This window comes from Zophobas morio, unplaced genomic scaffold (assembly GCF_036711695.1).
Source record: "Zophobas morio isolate AGI-343-1 ecotype UQ-CSIRO unplaced genomic scaffold, CSIRO_AGI_Zmor_V1 ptg000011l, whole genome shotgun sequence".
NCBI lineage: Eukaryota > Metazoa > Arthropoda > Insecta > Coleoptera > Tenebrionidae > Zophobas > Zophobas morio.
The window spans coordinates 8,961,126-8,984,667 of record NW_026972116.1 but is presented as its reverse complement, the minus strand read 5'-3'; the positions used below and the strand labels follow the sequence as shown (position 1 = coordinate 8,984,667).

At 33.3% G+C, this 23,542-nt stretch overlaps 1 protein-coding gene across 2 annotated transcripts in view; it reads right to left on the bottom strand.

The window, feature by feature from the left end:
- The window catches only part of LOC135126863 (uncharacterized), a 351,909-nt gene that overhangs the window by 154,897 nt on the left and 173,470 nt on the right, over positions 1-23,542 (bottom strand). For both annotated transcript variants that reach the window (XR_010280143.1, XM_064053057.1), the window contains exon 3: positions 6,325-7,323. Coding sequence is in view for 1 of the 2 variants with exons in the window: in XM_064053057.1 (XP_063909127.1) it covers positions 6,325-7,321 (997 nt within the window). In the remaining variant the exon portion in view is untranslated. The remainder of the gene's footprint in view (positions 1-6,324; positions 7,324-23,542) is intronic.

Sequence of the window (23,542 nt, the reverse complement as noted above, 5' to 3'; positions counted from 1 at the left end):
TTGATTCAGCAAAATTGTAAAATAGCGTCAAAATTTTTTGGAGAGCATAAACTAAAAAAATTTGATTAACGGTTTACCATGCTTAAGACTACAATAAAACGCTTGTAAGACTTGAGGGCATTCGCGTTTCCAGTTTCAATGTTAAATTCTAAACTACAGTTTTGACTTTTTCCCAAAAATCTAAAAACAACACAACAATTTAAATAACATGCAAAATTACTGGTCGGGACGATCAAACAAGATATTCCTAAAAGAGGCACACAATTTGACAACAATCAGTCCAGTAATTTCAAGGATTATGTGTCTAACATATCTCGACACAGACATAGGTTAAGCAGACCAAACCAGGAGTCATTAAACGTAGAAAAAGTTTGCTTTAAAAAGAGCACGTAGTCTCCTTAATTATGCAACATTAAGGTAATTTTTCCCTCACGAGCATAAGCTACGGAAATATTGTAATGGGGTTCATCCGACGAACGTTCATATTTCTTCAACGTTTCATTATCCGTAGAGTACGAAAATGTAGGTCATGCGTTTCTGCCTGTCTGTGTCAATTTTTATTAAACAGATAACCTCCTGGACTGATTATTATTATTATCATCAAATTTTATACGTTTGTTGGGAATATGGTTAGATGGTAAGACGCTAACTAAAATTTGTTTAATCACCAACAATAATAAATGTTATTTAAATTTTATAAAATACGATGCTCCTGCATTTAGGGTTTATGAATCCGTTTTGATTGTTAACCTATACATATAGGTTTTCGGAAAAAAAATCATAACAATACTTTACAATTTAAGTTTGAAATTCCGACACTAAAAAATTTTCAGAAAAACAACTGCTCATCCAAAATAATACCACTACCAGACAGAAAAACCCGGACACTTGAGTTTTTTGTGTATACCTGCAATTGCATGATCGTTTCCGGGTTGGAACGGTGTTAATTGAGTTTCACCTTTCGTAAGTGGCATCTTCAGGAGCAGGATTAAAAATAAGGAAAAAAAGAGCACGGTGACTCAGGACGTCAACCATACCAGAGGCGAAACTCTTCTCGCTAGAAGAGAGAGAACTGAGTTACCGTGCTCTTTTGCCTTATTCTTAACCCTGCTTCTGAAGATACCACTTACGAAAGTGTGCGAAACGTTGAGCCCAAAAACTCAGTTAACACGGTTCCAACCCGGAAAACGATCATGCATTGATTTCGACCGTGAAAACCTCCGAAATTATACTTGCAATTAGTCGAACTTTATGTATTCATTAACAGAGTGCATAACTTTATTCTAAAACATATGGAAACAGAAAACAAGTAAAAAATTTGTAGCACTAAAAATGAGTGTAAAGTTATAAATATTCAAGTGTCCGGTTTTTTTTTTGTCTAGCGGTGTATTTGGAATGTAAGGGCGTAGTTGGCCATGGATTTCAAAAATCCCGTTTCGCTGAAATTATGCTTCATGATGACAGTTCTCTCTTGTCACATTAATGTCTAATGTCATTTGTAACCTGTAATTTAAAGTCGTCGTTTTTATTGTTTTAATGTTTTTCAAGGGCGAATTACAATAATTCTTGTTGATCCAACCTCAAAACAACAAAACAGTCATTTTCAACACTCTTGGTGGTTGCGCAGTGGTTGTTTTGTGTTAAGAAGCGAAGACTGTAAAAATGGTTTATTCTGTTGAACAAGACTCTTTCATCGTCATGTCGTGTTATCGCTTCGTAAACGAAGAGTGTGTGTGTATTCTGTAACCGCTTGTAAGCAAGAACATCTGGCCAAATACCGTGATTTAATAATTCAAGAAACATCGTTAAATGCTTCGCAGCAGAGATGTAATCAACAGATTTGTTCGAACTGGCAGTGTCAACAAAGAGAAATCTCGTGGAAGACTTCAGTATCTGAGGGAAGTTGTTGATGATTTGAGACGATTTGACCAGAATTGAACAATTGACCCTTTTACTGTAAGATCGTAAAACTTCCATAGTGATTTTGTGTGCGCATGTAACATCAAAACCACGTTGGAAATAGTATCCGGCACTCCGACAGCAGAGCAAAGGCCTGTGGCAACAAACCGCTTTGACAGAATGTAGCTGGAAACACATGCGTAATCTGTCGCTCATTGGTTAATTTTAACTTGGCGCTGCAGAAATCTGTATCATTGGAATTTATATAATATCTACTCACTTTGCTTACACGATAAGGCTCAATTGAACAACGGGTCCAAAGTATTGACGAAAGGATGTTACAGAACATTTTTGAAATTGAAAAGAGAGTAAACACGTGCCTTGAACAGAATAATGAACATTTTCAACAATTACTGTGATGTTTAACCGGAAAAAATTTGTTTCTTTTGATTGTAATGAATTAGTTGTATTTTTTAAAAACATATGACGCGTTTAGGCAACCAGTTATACAGATGCGTGTGGCCTTTGTCATGCGTCCTTGGGCACTTAGTACAGATCTCCGTACAGTTAAATCTGAGAGGCGGCACGTTTACATGACCTACTGCGACCCTATAATCATTTATAGAAACCCTGTACTTGTTTTTAGTGAATACATTAATCGTCTTTTTATACAACATATACATCTCAGCATTTAAAAATTACTGAATATCAATATAAGGAAAATTGCCACAAGTTTTTACCATTACTTAATTTAAAATACACGCAATCTGCAGATGGATTATTATTTATTAATTAATAATTAATATTACAATTAAATCCTACAGAATCTGTAGGAACTGAAATCATTAAAGTCTAAACGAAATAGGTAATTTTTTTGCTCATTTTAGTTTGATTTGAGTAATATGCAAATTTGGGCGTATATTAGGTATATTACTGATTTCAAGAATTAACTAAGCCGAAAACATAAACAACAATAATTTTTCTTGTCTTAGAAGTAGAACAAAATGCATACTACTTATTCATCATTTTCAACGGTGTATAAAATGAGGCCCCGTAAAGTGGTGTTTTTGTTGATGATAAAAATGAATTTTTTTGATAAAATTTATTCGTAAAACAAAGTGATGTAATTAAGCTGCCTCATTTTTGAGGTTTTTTGCTTTCAATCTCTCTAAACGTTTTAAGAAAAATGCAAAAAAAAAAATAAATAAAAAACCTAATAATTTTGGAACAAACAATTTTTAATTCACAAAGAAATAAATTTTATTGATCAAATTGCTTTAAAAGTACTGTTTGTATAGAAAACAAGCTGGCAGTGAAGAATACAGTAAACTAGATATAGAGACATCATAAAATACTCAAAACATTTCCGGTATCGTAGGAAATGCAGACAACTTTTATTTTACCTTCCTTTCTACATTTTTAGAAACATGATAACGTTTACTTATATTCAAAATTATAAAAACTCTATGTTCGTGTTCAGAAAATAACTAAAAAATCTGCAAATAAAAAGTTTAACAAACACGATTAAACTTTTATCTTATAGGAGTGTTATAACAATGTCTTTACTAGATCAGGTAATAATTTTCAGACTTTATTTCGTAAATCCATTTAATGAAACACTGTTAGTATGCAGCTTTAAATTATTTTTAAAGCAATGTTTTATTTTACGCTCTTGTGTCAACTCCTATATTTGCCGGCGATAACAACCGACTGTTCATAAACTTAATACTCTTCCTCAACTATTAAAGCTGCAAAAGAATTAAACTGTTTCATCAGCTCACAATGTTAGAGTTTGTGTAACTAATTATTTTGCTCGGAATTTGTGAAAGAGCAGTTTATGAAAATAAATGAGTTGCAAGTTTATTAGACTGAGGTAAATGGTAGTAATAAGTAAGTAGTTCATAACACTGACATGTATTGAACTTAGCAGCCCTTTTAAAATTTAATTCGCTCAAGTTAAAATGTAAGCAGCACGTAAATTCATTAGCCAAATTCCACTCGAATGGGCACGTTATTAATCAAATTTGATAAAATGAAATAAGGAGCTGAAACTCTCATTTGTTTGGGAAAACTCAGTACTAACACAAAGTGACTGACGCGGAGGTGTTTAAAATTTGTTTATTAACAAACGTGTTTCTACAATAATTATAAAGACGATTTAAATTTAATTGTTTAAAGTCAAATTAATTGAAATCAATTAACAACATATTTATTTGCATTATGTAGATTAAGTTAATTTGTACCACTACTGGGAATCTTATTAAGCCTGTAAGGCAAATAATAAATTAATACTACTACAATTAACAACATATTTAGTTCCACAAAAGAACAGTAAGCCCAAGAGAACCATAGCAGTATTTTACAGAAGAATAACTAATGCGTGCCCATCCACTTCTACAATATCTTTGTAGAACTCTTTGATTTTCAAAAAGATTAAGTACACGAGGTGTGGAACAAAAATCCTATCTACAAGAGCACATTCCCTTCAGCATTAATAAAACATCGATATTATTCTCCTAAACCCTCATTTTTCATTTGGTGAAAGTTTATAAGCCTCATGCCCTTTATATCCCCTGGAAAATTTACGATAGTAAGGTAGAAAAATACGTTTCCACGTCACCTAAGTAAGTGTCTACCACCTTTAAGTTCACCGTTTTCATAATCTATACTTTTATCAATTTTGTTCTATCCCCACGGACCCATAAATTTCATGCATTTAGCCCAGAACAGCGTATCTCCAGTGATATAAACTAGAAAGGTTCCTAAAGTGCCACGAAGCCTTGTTTTTACGAGATCTTAACCATATCGCTCTTGTCTTTTATGTTAATATTACAGAAGGCTTATTTATTATAGTGCTTCCGATTTGCTGCCATATTTTTTTGTCAGTTATTGCCTATTATTTCTCAATAATTTCAAAAGACCGTTATTGCGTGAAACGGCTGTGATGAAAGGTCTAATTTGACATAAAATAAGTTTTTGTGTCGTGAAAGCTATCATAAATTGTGTGGTATAAATGATGTCTATACACAGTTATAGCTTTATTAAATTCGCTTATAACTCGGTAATTTTTATTGTGTCCATTAGGTAGACATTATTATGAATAAATAAAAAATTATTGCGCTACGAACAATAAGGTTGCGAAAAAACTGTAATAATTTATAGTCATTTTTAAAGTGCAATTTAAAGCTAAAGTGAGGGTGATGCAATAATACTGTTTGATATTACTGTTTTAATGATTAATAAATGGTACACGTAGGTCTACTGTACTCTGTAATTGTATTCTCTGATGAATTTACTGAGAAGAGACCAGTAATTTTAATTAACTGGTTAATTTAATCTTTTTCCTCTAGAAAAACAGACAATCATTTCGAAATCGTATCAGTATATTTCCCGAGTAAAATATTAATTTAAAGAGCCTTAAAAATCTCCTGTGAATACGTATTCTATAAAACGTTACAAGAAAGCTGTAATTTTCAAATTCTCAATATTAATTAAGCAAGGATTGTTTTTATACATGAGGCTAAATACAATTTAAGATCTAAGTCGTAAATGATTAAATAATAATATTTAAAAATAAATTAACTTCACCCAAATTAAAATCTACTTCATAGGCGAACCTCAATCATAACAGCTAACTACAGTCTGCATAATGATACGATATTGATGCAATGAGGCAAATAATGCTTAAATTGAACCATCAAACTGTGAACTGATTAGATAGATGCGTTACACCAAATTAAACATTTTGTTTCCTAAATTGCACCACTAGATTACAGATTTAATCCGATCGAAATGTCTTTGTTACAAAGAATTATAGTGGAATTATCCAGTTCAAAACATTATGTCTGCTTCACATATGTACTTGTATGTATTATACGTGCTGCTGATAGAGCTATTTTAAGTATCTTAAATCTCTCTGAACCTCTGCAATTAACAAATAAACAAATAAAATCAAACAATTTCTGATACATGCCAGTTAACTTCTAATCAGACAAATCAGTATTTATGTAAGTCTCGGTATACCGAGTAAAATAAATTCTAGACACGAAAACTGAAACCTGTTGAACAATTCAATAAGTTATAGGAGCATTTGTTAATATAGTTCATTGTAATAAATTTTCTTTCGGTCTTCTTAACCAATGTCACATAAATATGAGTTAGTAATTTTTTATGTATGCAAAAGTCAAATTGAAACAAAATTTTCCACCTCAGCGAGCGTAGATGAAAACAACAGAACCCTCTCACTTTACATTTTCGTTCCCCTTCAATATACAATTTTCGTCTCAATCGATATTGTATGCTTGCTGCTCATTAAGCCAAAGCAATAGAACCATTGTTTCGCACATCACCTTTACAGTATCAAAGCACAATGCCGTGTCATGAAAACCCCAACCCCTTTAACTTCTTATGCTTGTGACAACTCACCGGAAGGATTGTCGGCACTTGAGCGTCGTTCATTAGAGAGCGGTTCCTGAAAAGTCAACGTCAGACTCCCTCTGGGACTTCTACCGCACTCGTCTGCGTTCAGTGTGCTCCTTGCAATGCTTCCTCTGGGACTTCTATTTTCCCCGGCGCTTTCTGGTCCGATGCTTCCTCTAGGACTCCTGTCGCCAATGTACTCGCCAGCAATACTACCTCTTGGACTCGTCCTCATGCACAAAGTCTCCGGTGCTATACTTCCTCTAGGACTTCTAGTATCAGGTACGATACTATGCCTCGGACTCCTACTACACGTCGTCTCTTCTTCCTTCGGCCAGTTCATAGACTCAGACGGAGTGAGACTCGCCCTGGGAGTTCTACTCGATTCTGGAACTAAACTGCTTCTAGGACTCCGGTTAAAATCCGGGACCAGGTTGGTTCTCGATCCGTACGTGTTATTGTCAGGTACCAGACTATGCCTAGGACTACGACCCGGGTCAGGTACTAAACTATTCCTACCGCTCTTATGTACATCAGGTGCTAGACTGTTTCTAGGACTCCGGTTGAAACCATCCGGCACTAAACTATTTCGTGGACTTAACGCCGAATCCGGCACTAAACTATTACGAGGACTTCGTGAGTAAGTGTCATTTGGCACTAAACTATGTCTGGGACTTCTTAAAGCCGCAGTGTCGGGTATGAGGCTGTTTCGAGGACTCAGAGCCGAGTCGGATGCAAGGATATGTCTGGGACTCCGTAAATCGTCCTGATCAGGAGACTGACTGTCCAGAGATATATCGGGAATGATGCTGTGTCTAGGACTGCGATTTTTTTCGGGTGCTAGAGTACTTCTGGAGGCCCTTTCACTATCCACAGGCGAGACGGCGATGCTCGCCCTTCGGCCAGGACTCGTGCCGGCCGATCGGGAAGGCCTAATTTGGGGAGAGGACGCCGCACTCCGGGACGCCCGGCGGCGTCGGGACGAAGTACTTCGGTGCAGCATTTCTGAAAAAAAAAGATATGTTAATACTTCATTCGTATATAATCTAGTCAGTTTCAACAGGTTTTAAGTTTATCTTAAAAATTTTGACAGCTTTTGGGTGTGGCGGGTGTGTTTTCTGTTATTTTTACATCCATTATATAGTATAATATTAAAGAGTAATCGGTAATAAAAATGTTGACGATCGTAATCTTAATTTTATTAAACCTAAGTTTGTTAAGCTAAACGCGGACAACATAATCCAAGAAATGTTCCCTTCCAAAATTAAAAAACTTGAAATTGGAGGCACAGTATACCCTCGGGATTGCTGTGATTAAGAGTTCTTTATCTTTGATCCCTTGACAGTAAACAGGCTATTTATTAAATTCGAGCAGGGACTAATTAATTACTGTATCGTAAAAGATGATGCCCCTTTTTCTTGTAAAGTAAATTACACCAGTGTAGGACGACAGCAACGTCTTTCAACCGCACAAAACTAATATCGTCTGACTCCTGTGAGACTCAAGACCCAATTATCGAGCTTTCTGACTACTGATTTTCTTGTTAATATGGTGGACTTAGGTGGTTTTTTATGGCAACTCAATTACAGAGACATCAAATAAATCGATTTGGTCGTATTTTCTTCGCAAAGCGTTTAATGGCTACCAACTAGTTGAGAACTTTTTACATTTCCGTCAATAACCTTAACTAGTTGGTTGAAACTGGAAACTTTCACACAGCGCAACGAAACGGTGTTACAAAAAATTTACAACATTTGCTTTTGTCACTCTATAAAATAGAGCAATCAGTCAAAAATATAAATGGTGTTAACTGCCATGCACGACATTGTGTGGGTTCGTGGAAAAACAGAAACTGTTGGTCTCGAGAGGAAATTGTTTCATCTCTTTTTTTTACTCTACTCAAACTTCGATGAAAACTTCAGCCTCAATTCACTGGTCTTTTACACAGCTATGCTCTTTGACGCTCAGTTCTTTCGTAATGTGAACGATTCAGACGAAATAGATGATTAAAAATAAATGTTGCTTGAAGAAGTTTAATTTCCAAAGTATAACCGTCGGAACGCATGGCACTGGAAAATTATTTTTTATGGTGCAAGTATCAGATACAAGTTAGAGCGCAAAAACAATTTGTTTGTTTCGGAGAAGAACAATGGTTATTTTAATGAAAATATCAGGGAGACGTAGTGTAATTTCATAAACAATTGTTGTTCATCATACATGGGGGATGAAGTGATGAATAAGGAAATAAACAAAAAACTTGTATGATTAGGACCCACACAGGAAGTACATCCCACGTGCACGGTCAAATTACTTTTACTTTTTTTGGAGAACAAATTGGGTAATATAAAAGTTACTAACGAAATGTATAATTTTTTTTAGATAAGACCTTTTTTTTCTCAAAGACCATTCGTTTCCTATTATAATAATACGGAGTTAAAGGTCACACAACAAATTTTTCAGCAACATTGACTAGGGACTTTCTTGTCGTATTGAGTAACAACTTTTTACCTTTCTTTTTGTCAGTGGATTTACTGACCAAAAACTTCATAACTTGATATTACTTGATTAAGTAGCATCAAATTAAGAAATTTTGATTATTAAGCTCTTTGCTCTTGATTATTAACTGGTAAAATTAGTTAGTTGATTACAAACATTCTCCAATTATTTCTTTGTTCGTTGGTATTTGTTAGCTGATAGTTAGTATAAACTCTTATTACTAGAGAGCGGATTATATGAAATTTGTATATCCGTTATTTTTTGCATATAAGTCTTGATATTTAATATGTGAACGAAGCATGCTAATTAAAAATGAATGCAGCTATAAAAAAATTGCATATTTGCATATATTTGCTTTTTGGTGCATATTTAACGGAACGGGTGCATATTTTGCATTTTTATCAATTTTTGTGCTAATTTCAAAAAAAAAAATTGTCATTCTATCGGCATTTATCTAGAAGGACGAAATTTCATGAATCATATTGCAAATATTGTTCTGAGCTTCAAATAACTGGGAAAGGTTTGGGTTTTATGATAGCTTGGAGGAACCACTGGGTCTTAAGCCAACCTTCCAGGTCAATTCGGGTTCTAATTACTTTTGGAAATACCGTTCATTGCCAATATTTTTGTTCGTTACTTAAGTGTATTAATGGTATGTTTTATGGTGGTCGAAGGGACGTTATCCTGTTATTTTTCATCGTGAGTTTGCATTTAAGCATTTAAAGCGATAGAGATGTGTCAATATGTAGATAACTCAAATTAAGTTATGGATTAAACCTTTTTCTGAACTTATTCTTCAAGAAGGAACTATGTTTTGTCGCGCCTGCTCTAATCCGGTAAGCATTTTTACATTTGTAGACCGAGTACGCAGTTTTTCTATTTACAAATACATACTTTAGAATTACCGGAAAAACTTTTTGTTAGAATATTTCGAAAAATATTTAAAAATAAATTGTTACCAAAATAGCAATTAAATAGTCGATTACTATTATTTTTTAATTCGTTTTGTTTACCTATATTTATTTTTTAGTATAAGAATATTATCTTAAAAAATGTCAGTGAGATCTAATTAAATACTTTGCAACGTGATTTATGAATTTTTTTGTAATAAAAGGTAAGCACGGGAAACCTGTTTGTGCAATTTGTAAATAAATTTAGTTCGGTTATTACGCTTTTTTTTTATTTTTGGAGCATATGCAACTGCATATATCTCCATATATTAGGAAAATTATTGCATATTTGCATAAATTTGATGCATATCATATGATCATATTTCCCAAAATTTTGCTGCATATTTTCCGCTCTGTACTTATTACAAAGAGGACAAGCATTGTCTCAAAATTAGCTGACACCCTTGAACATTAGTTATATTCCCTGAAGCGGATCTCTAATATTTTTGTGTAAGACAAGACTGTTACCACCTAAAATTATCACCGAAACAATAAAGCTAAAGGAAATGTTTCCCATTTCCAGATTTAGAAAAGTATAGATGTGTTAAATCGATCTTTTGACGACTCTAGCTATTACCTCCCTAAAGCGTTATGAGAGGGTAACCAACTGTTTCCCATTTTATCGTTAGAAAAGTTGAACTTTTCTCATCGGTTAATTAATAAGGAGGACACTTGAAAAATAAGTAATTGTAAATCTTGGCGATTTCGATTTTTAAAAATTATTTTTCCTTGAATTTTTCAAAAAGTTTCTAATGTTTATTTACATTAATATCATCTACAAAAGTTTTTGTTACACTTGGTAATACATTGTGATCTATATCTATGATTTATGATGTATGATCTATGATCTATGGCAGAATAGAAAAAACGCAATTTACAAATATCATTTTCTTAAAACAGATTATATTATTATATATTAAAATTATCCGAGTTTAATAAGTAATCACATAACACAATAACCCTCCAGAATGTTGAACATCTATAAAATATTCACATCTGGTAGTACGTCTCGTAATACATACCAATATTAATACGTTTATCTCCACTAAAAATTGATAAAAGGATGAAACCTTCTCAAAAATTAATAAAATAATCTTTGCCTGCGGTGGGATTTGTGTTTGAGACACGACGGAACTTCTGTTTGCATTTTTTTTTTCATTTCACAACAATGCTTTGTTGTGCGGAAATTTTATTGAAATAGAAATCTAAAGATCCATTCTTTTCCAAGAACAAATGTTTTTATTTAAAAAAGGTTTTTATATCGCGTTACCTCTGAAGTTGTACCACTTCTAAAATTTTTTTATTTTTTTATTCAGTCCTTAAAAACATGCCGAAAGTAATATTTACTTTGCAGACGTCCTTACGTAAAGGCTCTAAATCAAAATTATTTAGGAATGTAAGTCGCAGTTTTTTTTTCTTGAGAAACAATACATACACGTAATATCTTAATAATCGAAAAATAGTTTTTACATAACACAAGAAGTAGTTTATATAAAACGATAAATTGTACGTAATTTTAGTATGTGAATGTTTTGGTAAGTATACAAATTTCTGGCCTTATAGATTCCTGGGGTTAATTGTTCGTACGGTCGTGCTTTAAAAGCGAACTTAGAGCTTCCTCTTGTGTCCACATGGTTTCAGTTTTGAAACTGGATCTTGAAAATTGTTCATCAAATAGTTTCCAATATCGTTGTATATAATGTCCTTCTTGACGAGTAGTTTGGTCACCGTTAATTAGGTTCAACTCCAGCTGTGGATAATGTAACTTTTGCTTCCCCACTAATGTTATTTACAACGAGTTAACATTGTTTCATTTTTACTTATTATTTGAGAAACTTGTGTCATATTGACAAAAAATCTTCGCTTTTGTTATCTTAAATTATTTAATTGGGTTAACTCTTCAAGTAGATTTGAATTATCTGCATTAGAATTTTTCTATGAGGTATCAGGGTTAGTTGTTTGAATACTCTGTTTTGGCTCGAAAATCTCGCCTCTGAACTCACTAATTTCGTTATTAAGTTTGACAGAATCTCTAGAGGCTGGTTCTTGCGTTAATGCTCCAGCTGTTACCGAGATGTAGCTAGAGTTTCATTATCACATATAGCTGTTCTATTTTACGACATAATTCTTCTCATTATGCTGTTGGCATTAAACAAATATTGGTAATGTGCAAACGTTGTTTAAACAAAAAACTGTGAATTCTTTTGTTTTTTAAAAATAACCACCATTATTAAGTACTCCCAGTATAATAACATAAAAAAATAATACTTAGAAAATCATAGGCAAATTTAAATTTATAACTATCTCTATTTTATTTAATATTAGACGTTTTCTCAAATATTTCTCTCAACTAAAAATAATAATTTAAACTCGTGTAATAAAGTAACTTACGTGTTTCCAACGCTCCAAGAGCCACACCAACAGGCATGAGTTTATTGCCAGTTATATTAGAGAATGAATAAATTGCTGAGTACAAATGTACCTCGCAAACACGCTTGTAAAGCTAGTGTGGAATATCAGAAATTCCAACTCGTACAGACTAATTGTGAATATTGCATTCCTTATATTGTAATTTCAAACTATGTTTTTTTACATTGACGTTATATTAATATCTAACTACAACGTCAGTATATTTACAGCTCAACGTTTTCTGTGTTTCCTATTATTTTTTATGATTCATGTAAATTATTTTACTATCCTGGAATTTCTCAAGAAAATGTATCTTTCCGACTAACTGTTTGTGAAATTTTCACCACCAGTTAATGCTTCCACTTATTATTTAAAACAAGTAATGGAGTTGAAATTTTGTGTTAGTGAGTGTACTAATAACTGTCTTTACCTGGTCGACCCCTCTTCATGAAAAAATCATAACAAATCCATTAGAAAGCACTCAAAGCTTCAACACGTAACGTAATTATGAACATTAAATTATCTATTTGCTTTTGATGTAATGACCCCTTTAAATGTCCAAATTTCCCCAAACTTTACGAGTGGAGAAGTCGACTTTAATTAAAGCCATTCAGGTATTCCAATTTTAAAGGGTTCAAGAGGAAGTGTCATATTACGAAGTTAGATACAAATTCTTGAGTTATATGGAAGAAGTCTTTTAGTGATGGCAAATTTGTAAACTTTTTAATAGATTTAAACTTACGATAATTAATTAAATTAGATCTGTCGTTTACAGTCCTGAGTAGTAGGACAACACTTTTTCCTACTAAATAAATCAAACAAAAAAACCTTTGCTTTGTTACAATTCCATCGCATTTCAAGTTCTGGTAAAAATTTCTGTTGCACCAAATCACAAATGAACGAAAAACACATTTCCCACTTTTATTATGCTATAATCCGTTCCTATTTAGATTGCAGCTTTAAGAGCCCTACATTAACAAAACTTCATAAAAAACGCAAATAACGCATGTACGTTAGGTCACGCTAATGTAATTTGTTTCAGGAAGTTGTAAAGCTCTGAAGTTGTTATTTATAAGTAAACCTATTTAACCATCCTTTAGCACTTAATGAACGCACCAGCCATAAGGAAATTAAATCGTTAAAAATGTCATTTGTGCAGAAGAACTAAATATCGACCATTAAAACGGATAATTAAAATGTGAAATGTAAGCTTTTAAAAACGCCTTGATTTCACGTCAAGGGCTATGAAATTGGCGTTTTCGAAGAAAATATGCCAATTTCATGGACAATTTCGTTATGTGAACGCTTGCGAGAAAATCTCGACGATGAAAGTTAATGGTTGAAATTCAGACAATATGAAGCTAAATAAGTTAAATTGAGTGTGTCGGAGCGGGGAAGAAGCTGACTTAGCTAAGTGCTTTCTTTAATAGTTAATTTAGTGTCTTTTAAAATCGACACAACGTTTATGATCTTCTGCTAATTTTGAAAGAGAATGTTGTAGTGACTTCGTTGAAGAGAATGGCAAAGGTTAGGGGAAGCGATATGTGCGTGCTGGATCAAAACGCAAAATGTAAATCAATTCACGAAGGCATTGCGATTTACGTTCGTGATAATCTTCTGTCTGAACCAGTGATTTTGAAGCAACTTTATGGATACATTTTTTATGAAGTGCACCGTACTCTAACTGATTGGGTAAAGTTATTTGTGTAATAACACCAGAGACGTACAAATTTTCTCTCAGAAACTCTACAATACCCTGGAGCTTATTTTAGTAATTATAATAATAATAATAATAATATTAATAATAAACTTTATTGCCCAACAGAGGTACTCCAATTACAGGACAACATAAATTACTAGGAATGAACAATAGCGTAATTAAAGCTATTAAACTAAAACTAAAACTAAAAATATATAATATATTATAATATATACATAGTATTACATACAAAATGAAAAATGAAAAACAGTAGTGAAATGCTCTAGTTAAATACAATTAGCAAGGTGCGACATTCTGCTAACAGGGGAGTTCCTGAGAACGTTGGTCCTTGGCCTAGGTACAAAAAAGCTTACGGAAAAACGGGAACCCATTCTTGGCACTAAAAAGAAGACTTCGCCTAACAGGTCTTGACAATCAATAGAATTGGAAAGAAGTTTGAAAAAAAATTTCACTGCTTGTTGATTACGTCTTTTTGTCAATGATGTAAAGGAATGTTTTTCTAACAAAAGTGTGTAATCCGTGCCTCTTCCAGGATAAACTCCATTAGTCTTAAATGATATGTATTTAAGAAGAGTTTTCTGAATCCTTTCCAACTGAAGTTCGTAACAGTGATATAGTGGAGACCAGACTACACAAGCATACTCTATTTTGCTTAGAACCAATGCATAATACAAACTTTTTATCACGTTACTGTCATGAAATGTTTTAGAGGTTCTCATAATAAAACCAAGTAATTTGTTGGCTGATCTGCAAATCATATCAATGTGACTGGTAAATGTAAGCTTTTTGTCAAAAATTACACCAAGGTCTTTTATCGTCTCTTTACGTTCTAACTGATAGTGGTTAAGTACATAATGTGTGTTAATTAGGTGGATTTTTCTTGTGTATGACACAAAGCAGCATTTGTCATAATTAAGAGGAAGTTTGTTCTGGATACACCAGTTAAACAGTATGTTAACGTTCTCCTGTAGCAATAACATGTCTTCATCATGGACAATTGAATGAAAGAGCTTAAGATCATCTGCATATGCTAAAGTCTTACACGTAAATGAATTAACCAAGTCATTAATAAATATGTTGAAAAGAAGGGGCCCTAGGTTTGATCCTTGAGGGACTCCAGATTTTGATACATATTCGTAAGATGTGAAGCCATTAAAGTGAACATAATTTAAACGGTTTGAGAGATAGGATGTCATTAATCTTAAAAGCTGCGGGCATAGTCCAAATGCACTTAGTTTTGATAGAAGTATATCATGATCGATTTTGTCGAACGCTTTTGAGAAGTCCACATAGATGACGTCTATCTGAGTATTTCTATCAATAGATTTACAGATGTCTTGAGTTATACATGACAAATTGGTGACTGTAGATCTAGAAGACATAAACCCATGTTGAAAAGGAGAGATGTAAGATCTAATTTTGTTATAAATAACTTCGTATAGAATTTGTTCATAAACTTTACTAAAGATGGATAATATCGCAATTGGCCTGTAGTTCTTTACATCCAACCTATTGCCGCTTTTTAAAACTGGTACGGTACGAGCTCTCTTCCATATTTCAGGAAATGTTGACGTTTGTAGAGATAGATTAATAATTTTTGACAACGGACGCGCAAATACATATTTACAGTCTTTTATAAGAAAAGATGGCAACATATCATCACCACAGGTTTCCTTGTTTGCGAGTCTACGTAAAAAGTTGAAAACATCTTCTTCAGAAACACGACTCAATATAACCGGAGGTAAATACGAGTGAACATCTACTGGTTTATAGGAAGACGAGCTTGCAAAGATTTTTGAGAATTCCGAAGCGAATAAATTTACAATTTGTTGAGGATCATCATATGAATCATTATTATGTTTCATAACTCCAGGAATTCTAGTGTCCTTATTTTTAAGACGAATAAACCGCCAAAAGTCCTTTGGTTGACTTAGTAATGAGTTCTCAGATCGTAACGTGAAGGCTTGATATGCTTGTGCAATCTGCGTTTTGATTAGTCCTCGCAGTCTATTGAATTCTAATAAATAGCTTTCATTTTTGGTGCGCTTCCATTTATTTCTGTGTCTTTCCTTTATTTTGATGTTTGCTTTTATGTCAGGAGTATACCAAATGGGATATTTGGAAGTGTAACATTTTACTTTTGGTACAAACTTATCAATACTTTTATAAATATTGTCATAAAATAGACTAAGTGCCTCATTAACGTCTGTTGCAGAATCCAAAAATGACCAATTTAAGTTTATGAAGTCATCATACAAATTTATAAAATTTGCTCGTTTAAAATTGTATTTAATATTGTCAGCGGATGGAAAGGATTGCACAGTTTCAACATCAATTAGTGTTGTATTTATAGATAGCGCTGGATGATGCCGATCTTCTTGGACCCATGGAAATGCTTCACGATCAACATTAATTATGGATTTTATATTGGTTAAAATAAGATCTAACGTTTTACCATTGCTGTTTAGAACATTATTGTGTTGGTTGAGACCCATAAGAGAACAAAAGTTAATAAAACAACGAGTTTTTGAACACGTAACTCTAGAAGCAGTGTCAGTTGTTAACTCAGGTAAATTAAAGTCACCGACCATAATAAATGATTTGTCTAGTAATATTGGCACTAAAGCGTCAATGAAGGAACACATATCTGCAGATGAAACGTCTGGAGGAATATAAACACTTACAAGGTAGATGGTATTTGTTTTTATAGTGCCTTTACAAATTACAATATCAACTAAGGGTGCGATATCATTAATATGAGAAGTATTTACACATTCAAAGAAATATTTGTTTAAATAAGCGATCAGTACACCCCCACCAGTGGAGCGACCAACTGATTCAGAGCGTCTATCACAACTCATGACACTGTAAGATTGTGGAAACAGTTCATTATTAGTGATAGAATCACATAGCCAGGTTTCAGATATTATTACAAAATCATAAGCCGAGTCAGAACTATTAACATAAAAGTTATGAGTTTTGGAGCGAAGGCCCCGAACATTTTGATAATATATATTTATGTCTTGATGAGATGGAGTACAGTTGGGCATTTTTAGTTTACCGAGTTGGTTTTAACAATTGTAGGAACTCCACGTACGTATTTTATTGATATATCAGTTTCCCCTTTACTTATTCTGGATTCCAATTCTTGTTTCATCTCTTTGTACAATTCAGTCTGCATCTGAGTACGGTCACTTGAAAATCGAATATGCTTGTAGTTATCCATTTCACGCAACTTGGAGGTATTTTTTAATAAAGTTATTACATCATCAGAACTTGGTAGATTAACTTTAATAGGTCTACATAGCGGAATATTGGCGTCATATTTTCCACATCTTACAGGTTTAATATCATTATGAGTTATTTGAAGGCTGGTAAAAACTTGAGTGACTAAATCGACATCCTTAATCTCTTGTTCTTTTTTCGAGATCTTAATACCTTCCTTTACACCATAAATCATAATATTGTTCTTCCTTTTTTCACGCTCTTGAAATTCAGCGACTGTTCTTTCGATGTTAAGCAGATTAGATAATTTGGAGGGGGTAACCGTTTCCTTAAATTTCACAATTTCATCTTGTAAAGAAACAATCACAGATTTCAAACTGATAATATCATTTCCTAAATCCCTACACTTAGTGCATGACCAGGAAAGCCCTTCGTTGGAATGAAGTTTCCTAGCTTCCACGGTTGAAAGACCTACACAATCTATATTAAATGGTTTTTTGCATACACAACATCTGACTAATCTGTGCGATTCAGACGTTTTGTTGCAACAGGCACATTTATTAGACATTCTGGATTAAAAGGACGGTAGGAGTAGGAGAGCCTCTTCACACCTGCGGAGCCTTTCGCGGTGACTAAAGACAGAAATGGGCAAGGCCACGGAGAGGATGACAAGATAGCAAGAGTGAAGGAAGAGACTTACTAATATCCAAGACAAAGCCGTTATTTTAAATAGATTGATAAGGCGAATTGAAAAAAAAAACGGAAAAAACTATCACTCCAGTAGTGTAAAACTCCACACCAACACTTCAATCCATGGTTATTACGATCTGGAGCGCAATAAGTCTATTGTAGAACACACAGCGTTCACTTACAGACCCTCCCCACAGGATGTTGTTAATATAATCAATTAATTATTAAACAAACCACTGTAAAATAAAAAAAATAAAATTATAATCTTACTTAGATGATGCTGAGAAGATTTTAATACAATTTTTTTAAGTGATTGTTAAAATCGATTTGTTCGATGAAGCCGAATTTTAATTGGTTTTGCACTGCTAAAACTCTAACTAGATTTAGTGTTCCTTACAACAGATGTCTTGATAATAGTATACAAGATTTGTATATTAACTCTAAAACTACAGATGTATCAGATGCTAAATTTGGCGACTGCACTGGTTTTGTAAAGACACTTCTAGTTTAAACAACGTGTGTGTTGAAGCAACTGCATTAAATTTTTCCAAAATATACAATTGTAACTTATCGTTATCAATCCAGAATTTTCTTGAGCTACTTTTAGCATTAAATGATTTTTTTCATGAGAACTCTGAATGCGCGTAAATATTAGGATTAAATGGTTACCAATCAATCTGATAAAGTCAAATGAACTGTTTTTGCTTTTATTGTTATTAGTAAAATTAATTCTACTAACACCAAAATTATTATTGTGGCTGTACTTAGGACAATTTTGGGAAGCTGAGCTAATTTTTAGCTCTAAAAACAGAATGGGAATGATCATTTTTTACTGAAACAATTCAAAAGAATATTGTTTAATCGATCATTTCGTCACCCAACAAAGTAAAATAAATTAGTCGTATTAATGTGTCAATGGAACTACATCATTTGTAATTTAGTCAGGGTTGGAAAGTATTTAGCATGTCGGTGATCAAACCATACTAATAATGTCAAAAAATGGTAAATGTAAAAGCAGAAATGGGGGACAATTTTTAATAAGATTTTTTATGAATCAAGTGTAAAGATACAAGGAAAATTGGCACAAGATTAATAAACTTTACGAAATAAAATAAAATTCATTTACAGTATGTCCTGAACATGTTGCTAATTTGTTGTAAGCAGAGCTATTATATATTCTTAGCTTTAATCCTTCAAACATTGATGGTGTTCGATAAATAGTTTTCTTTAAATAAGGCCACATAAAAACAACACGAGTAAGATCACAAGATCTCGGTGGACAGATAATCTCTGTATTTTGATAGTTAAAAATTTACGGTAACATTGCTATTGTCGTCCTATCCTCATGCGCTGTAGTCCCGTCTTATTGAAAATAACCTGCTTCCATTTTATCGTTGTAAACTGGTAGACTAAAATCTGTTCAAATTTCTTGCTGATGTCTAGCGAGGATTAGGTTACCTTGAAGAGGAGGTTGAAAATAACCTGCTTCCATTTTATCGTTGTAAACTGGTAGACTAAAATCTGTTCAAATTTCTTGTTGATGTCTAGCGAGGATTAGGTTACCTTGAAAAGGATTTACTGAATAAACCAATTGTAAATCTTCGTTGCGCATTTTCAAAGGTTTCTAAATCTTGTAATCTGCTCGGAGACCATACCACACTTGTTTTACCGAAGGATCGATGTAACATGTACATTCGCAAACTGGATTTCTTTACTTGCCTTAATATGTGATTCATCCATGATAATTTTTTGTCAATTAATACACCTAAATCGTTGTGTTCCAAAACCCTGGATAAGCTGACACCATTAAGTGCATAATTTATTTCTAGATTATTTTTTCCAATATGCAGCATTACACATTTTTTTTTTTGTATTTAGTGGCACTCCCCCATTCTCACTCCAGTTAAAAATTTTATTTAGATCGTTTCGCAAAGTAGGCGAATTTGCAACATCATTATATACCTTTCTATCAACAGCATGCTTTGCACAAGACGAAACTATGTCATGTGGAATGTCAATAACGTACATAAGAAACAATTTAGGCCCTAAGACCGAACCCAGTGGTACTCCACTTATCACATTATAAATGTTGCTAAGCTGATTGGAAACTCTAAGACAAAATTTTCTGTTAGTGAGGACAGACTGTATCCAAGCAAATAGGAGTGCACTAACTCCGTAAGCTTTCAGCTTCAACAGAAGCAGATTTAGAGGTACCTTGTCGAAGGCTTTGGCAAAATCTAAGTAGATGACGTCGATACTTTTTAGATTGTCTAAGGACCAATCATCAAAAGATGCGGGTAAATTTGATTCCACAGGCCTACCCTTCATAAAGCCAAATTGTTCCCTAGGAATGATTGCAAATTTGTTAAGGAAGTTATCTAAATATTCTACAATAATGGATTCCATAATTTTAACTACTGGCGAAGTTAAACTTATAAGTCTATAATTTTCAGCATTAAGCCTATTTCCATTTTTGTGAATATGTCTAATGTAGGCGATTTTCAAGTTTTTGGTAGTTCCGAAAATCGAAATGATTGTTTCATTATAATGTACAAGGGAAATAATAACAAGTGACTACAGTTCCTAAGAACAGTAGGCAAAATTTTATCAGGACCCGAACAAGGATATGAATTAATGGATTTTAACTTTCCACAAATCTTTTCACGCTCAAATGGAATACCATCAATGATGGCTTCTGTTTGCTTTCCTTAAACAACTGAAGAAGAAGAATGTTAAATAGTTGCTGTAAAATTGAGAAAAAGTCTGAGCCAACAGATTCGCCGTTTCATGATTGGTAGTAGTCTTAGTATTATTGGGACGATTTAATGTCACTTCTTTAGATTCAGTGTTTAAAGTTCGTCGTACATATTTGAACAAGGATTTTGGATTGTTACTTTCTATAATAGGTTGTTCATAGCTTGCTCTAGCAAGTTTTATCTTTTTAGATGAGGTATTGGAGGCCTGCCGATGTAAGTCATAGTCAGCAAGTAACTGAGCCCTTTCAAATTTTTGCCACAATGACTTTTTACGTCTTATTAAAGAAAATATTTCATTGTTGTTCCATGGTTTTGAAGGATTAGTTATGTAAGCCTTATTAACCGAACTTTACACTTGTAAACTATGCAGAAGGTCCCGGAATTTCAGCCATTTTTCCTCCACAGAATTTGAGGAAAGTTTGGGCTTCCTGTCAATGCTTTCCAAAAGTGAGTTAATTTTATCAAAGTGAGGAAATGTTTTTGTGACACTTGCTTAACAAGCAAATGAGAATGACTGTTCTGAAGCCATGTTTCAGACACTGCAATTATATGAGCTCTATGAAAATGGACAACTGCTAAAAACTCGTCATATTTAGCAAGTAAACTATTTAAATTTGTGTATACGCAGCACCATTTATTAAGAGTTGACTTACAAACGGTAGAAGTACAATTTTCTCTAAAACGAGACAAACCCACAAGAGGATTAGAAGACGCATTTAAACAGTTATCTGATTGCTATGGTTTTAAAAGTATTTTTTTTATATTTATTAATTTCCGTTGATACATGGGGCAAGATAAATCCCAGGCACCATGTTTTACGCCCATTAAGAGTTTTTCATCCCTCACGGCGTTAAAGTAATTCACACAATTTAATGTTTCAGCCTGACAATCTGCGGGTGTATGATCGTGATTATCTGAAACTCCACACTTAGGGCAAGATTTCAATTTGGAGCAGGATTTAGCAGTATGATGGAAACCATTGCAGTTGAAACAACGGAATATTTCTACCGCATCAAAGACATAGCAGTGGCCGTAACCAATGAATAAGTAGCCAGCACTGATAAGAACTTCATAAAACCTTTATCTAACTGGATAATAGCCTGATAGATTTTCTTATTCTTCTTAGTTGGAAAAAATTTAACAACTGAACACTCAATATTTCGATTAAGTAATGTGTCATGCTGGAAAGATTAGTGACAATAGAATGTTCACGCCTAAAACTATGTTGTTTAGTAGATGTCATATTTTTACACAGGGATACAGAGAGTTGAATTTTTTTTTTCAAAAATCTTTGCAAAATTGGAAGGAATAGAAATTGGCCTGTAGTTTCATATATCGGTAGTATCACCAGATTTGTGAATAGTGCAGATTTTAGCTTGTTTCCAAATATCGGGGAATATTAAGAGGCAGTAGGTTACAATCCAAACAGCCAAAGTGTCTGTTGTCTCCTTTAAGAATATGCAACTACACTCAACAGTTATTAACTGTACTAATAATAATTATCACCCGAGCACCGCTATATCAAAATTAAGTACATTAAATGGGAAGAGTCGGACTATTATGATTAGAAAGCACTAAACTTATCTGTAAAGTCACATAGCCACGTTACCACCACTATTATATACCTAATATTTAATATTAACAAGCGTGTAATCCTTTCATTAAACAATTTTCCAGCTTTTGCGTTTTTCACACTTAAATTGCATAATTTCCTCTATAATGAATTTGTTGCCGAATACTCGCATGTTAGTAATAAAGTGTAATAATAAACAGATCCTGTGTAACGGTAACAAACATATGGTTTTCAACACGCCACCAAATTTTAAGCCCGAAACATTAGGTGATTTCCGCATTTACTTAATAACAATTCTTAAAGAGTAACTTGGAGTTTCGTAGGTTCTTAATGATTTGAAACTACAATGGAAGGATTCAATGAAAAGTAGATGTCGTTACAGTGTTTCACACCTATACCACTACAATTATTGTCTAAATGTACACAACAATATGTAATGCAGTGTATATGAGGATGAAATTGTTAATAATAATATTAATGAATGTATGTAAATATGATATCATTACGTTATTAGAGGAATCATATCACTTAAAAAATTGCAACTGTAAAATTAAGGTAGTTATCCATAGATTGATATGATGTCACCCCACTAGTATTTTTGAAATATTGCAGACCGCTGGAATAGCCGTCTAAGAAAAAAGAATTGAGAACAGTTTCAGTTTAAAAATTTTTCATTCTTTGATATTTATATCACATATGGATCGTGACCGCAATTTGTTGTTTACTGTTTTTACATTGTCTTATATTTTGGTCTTTTTATTATTTGTATTTTGATTAATGTTCCTCGAAACAAATTTGCATCTATTTTTGTAAGAATCGATAAATCTGAACATATAAGTTAACCGAATAGTGATAAATAAACATGTCACTCATTGACGATTTACAACGTAAAAACTAAGCTTGAAAATCAATTTACCGATAAAGACTGTTGTTTGTTGTCGTAATGGTTCGGATCCGCATTCCAATTCCGAAACACCAGTTGTCTTGTGTTGGCAATAATGTGGATTTATTCGGTCCCACGTCCGTTTGCGTCAGAAAATCCAATAAGTGTATTCCAATTTAGTTGACCTTAGCAGACATTTAATTAAAGTGCAGAGTTTGCCATAAATCAGGGGAAGTTGCGTGCAAGGGCCAAACAATCTTTGCGAGTTCTGAATCAGAAGAGAAATCGTAACCGCCACAGCTAATTAGGGAACACGTAGATGAGGAATGTGGGCACAGCAAAGAAATAATTTCCTAATTTTCGGAGCACCTGGTGCACTGCTATTAGTCACGGTTGCGAATAGAAGTATGGATAAGAGGATAGATTTATCAGCTTCATTAAATGCTTTGTTGTTAAAAAACATCGACCAAAAGCTATTTGCACTTAACGTGTATAAAAATGCGATAAACGTGTTCTCTGTTT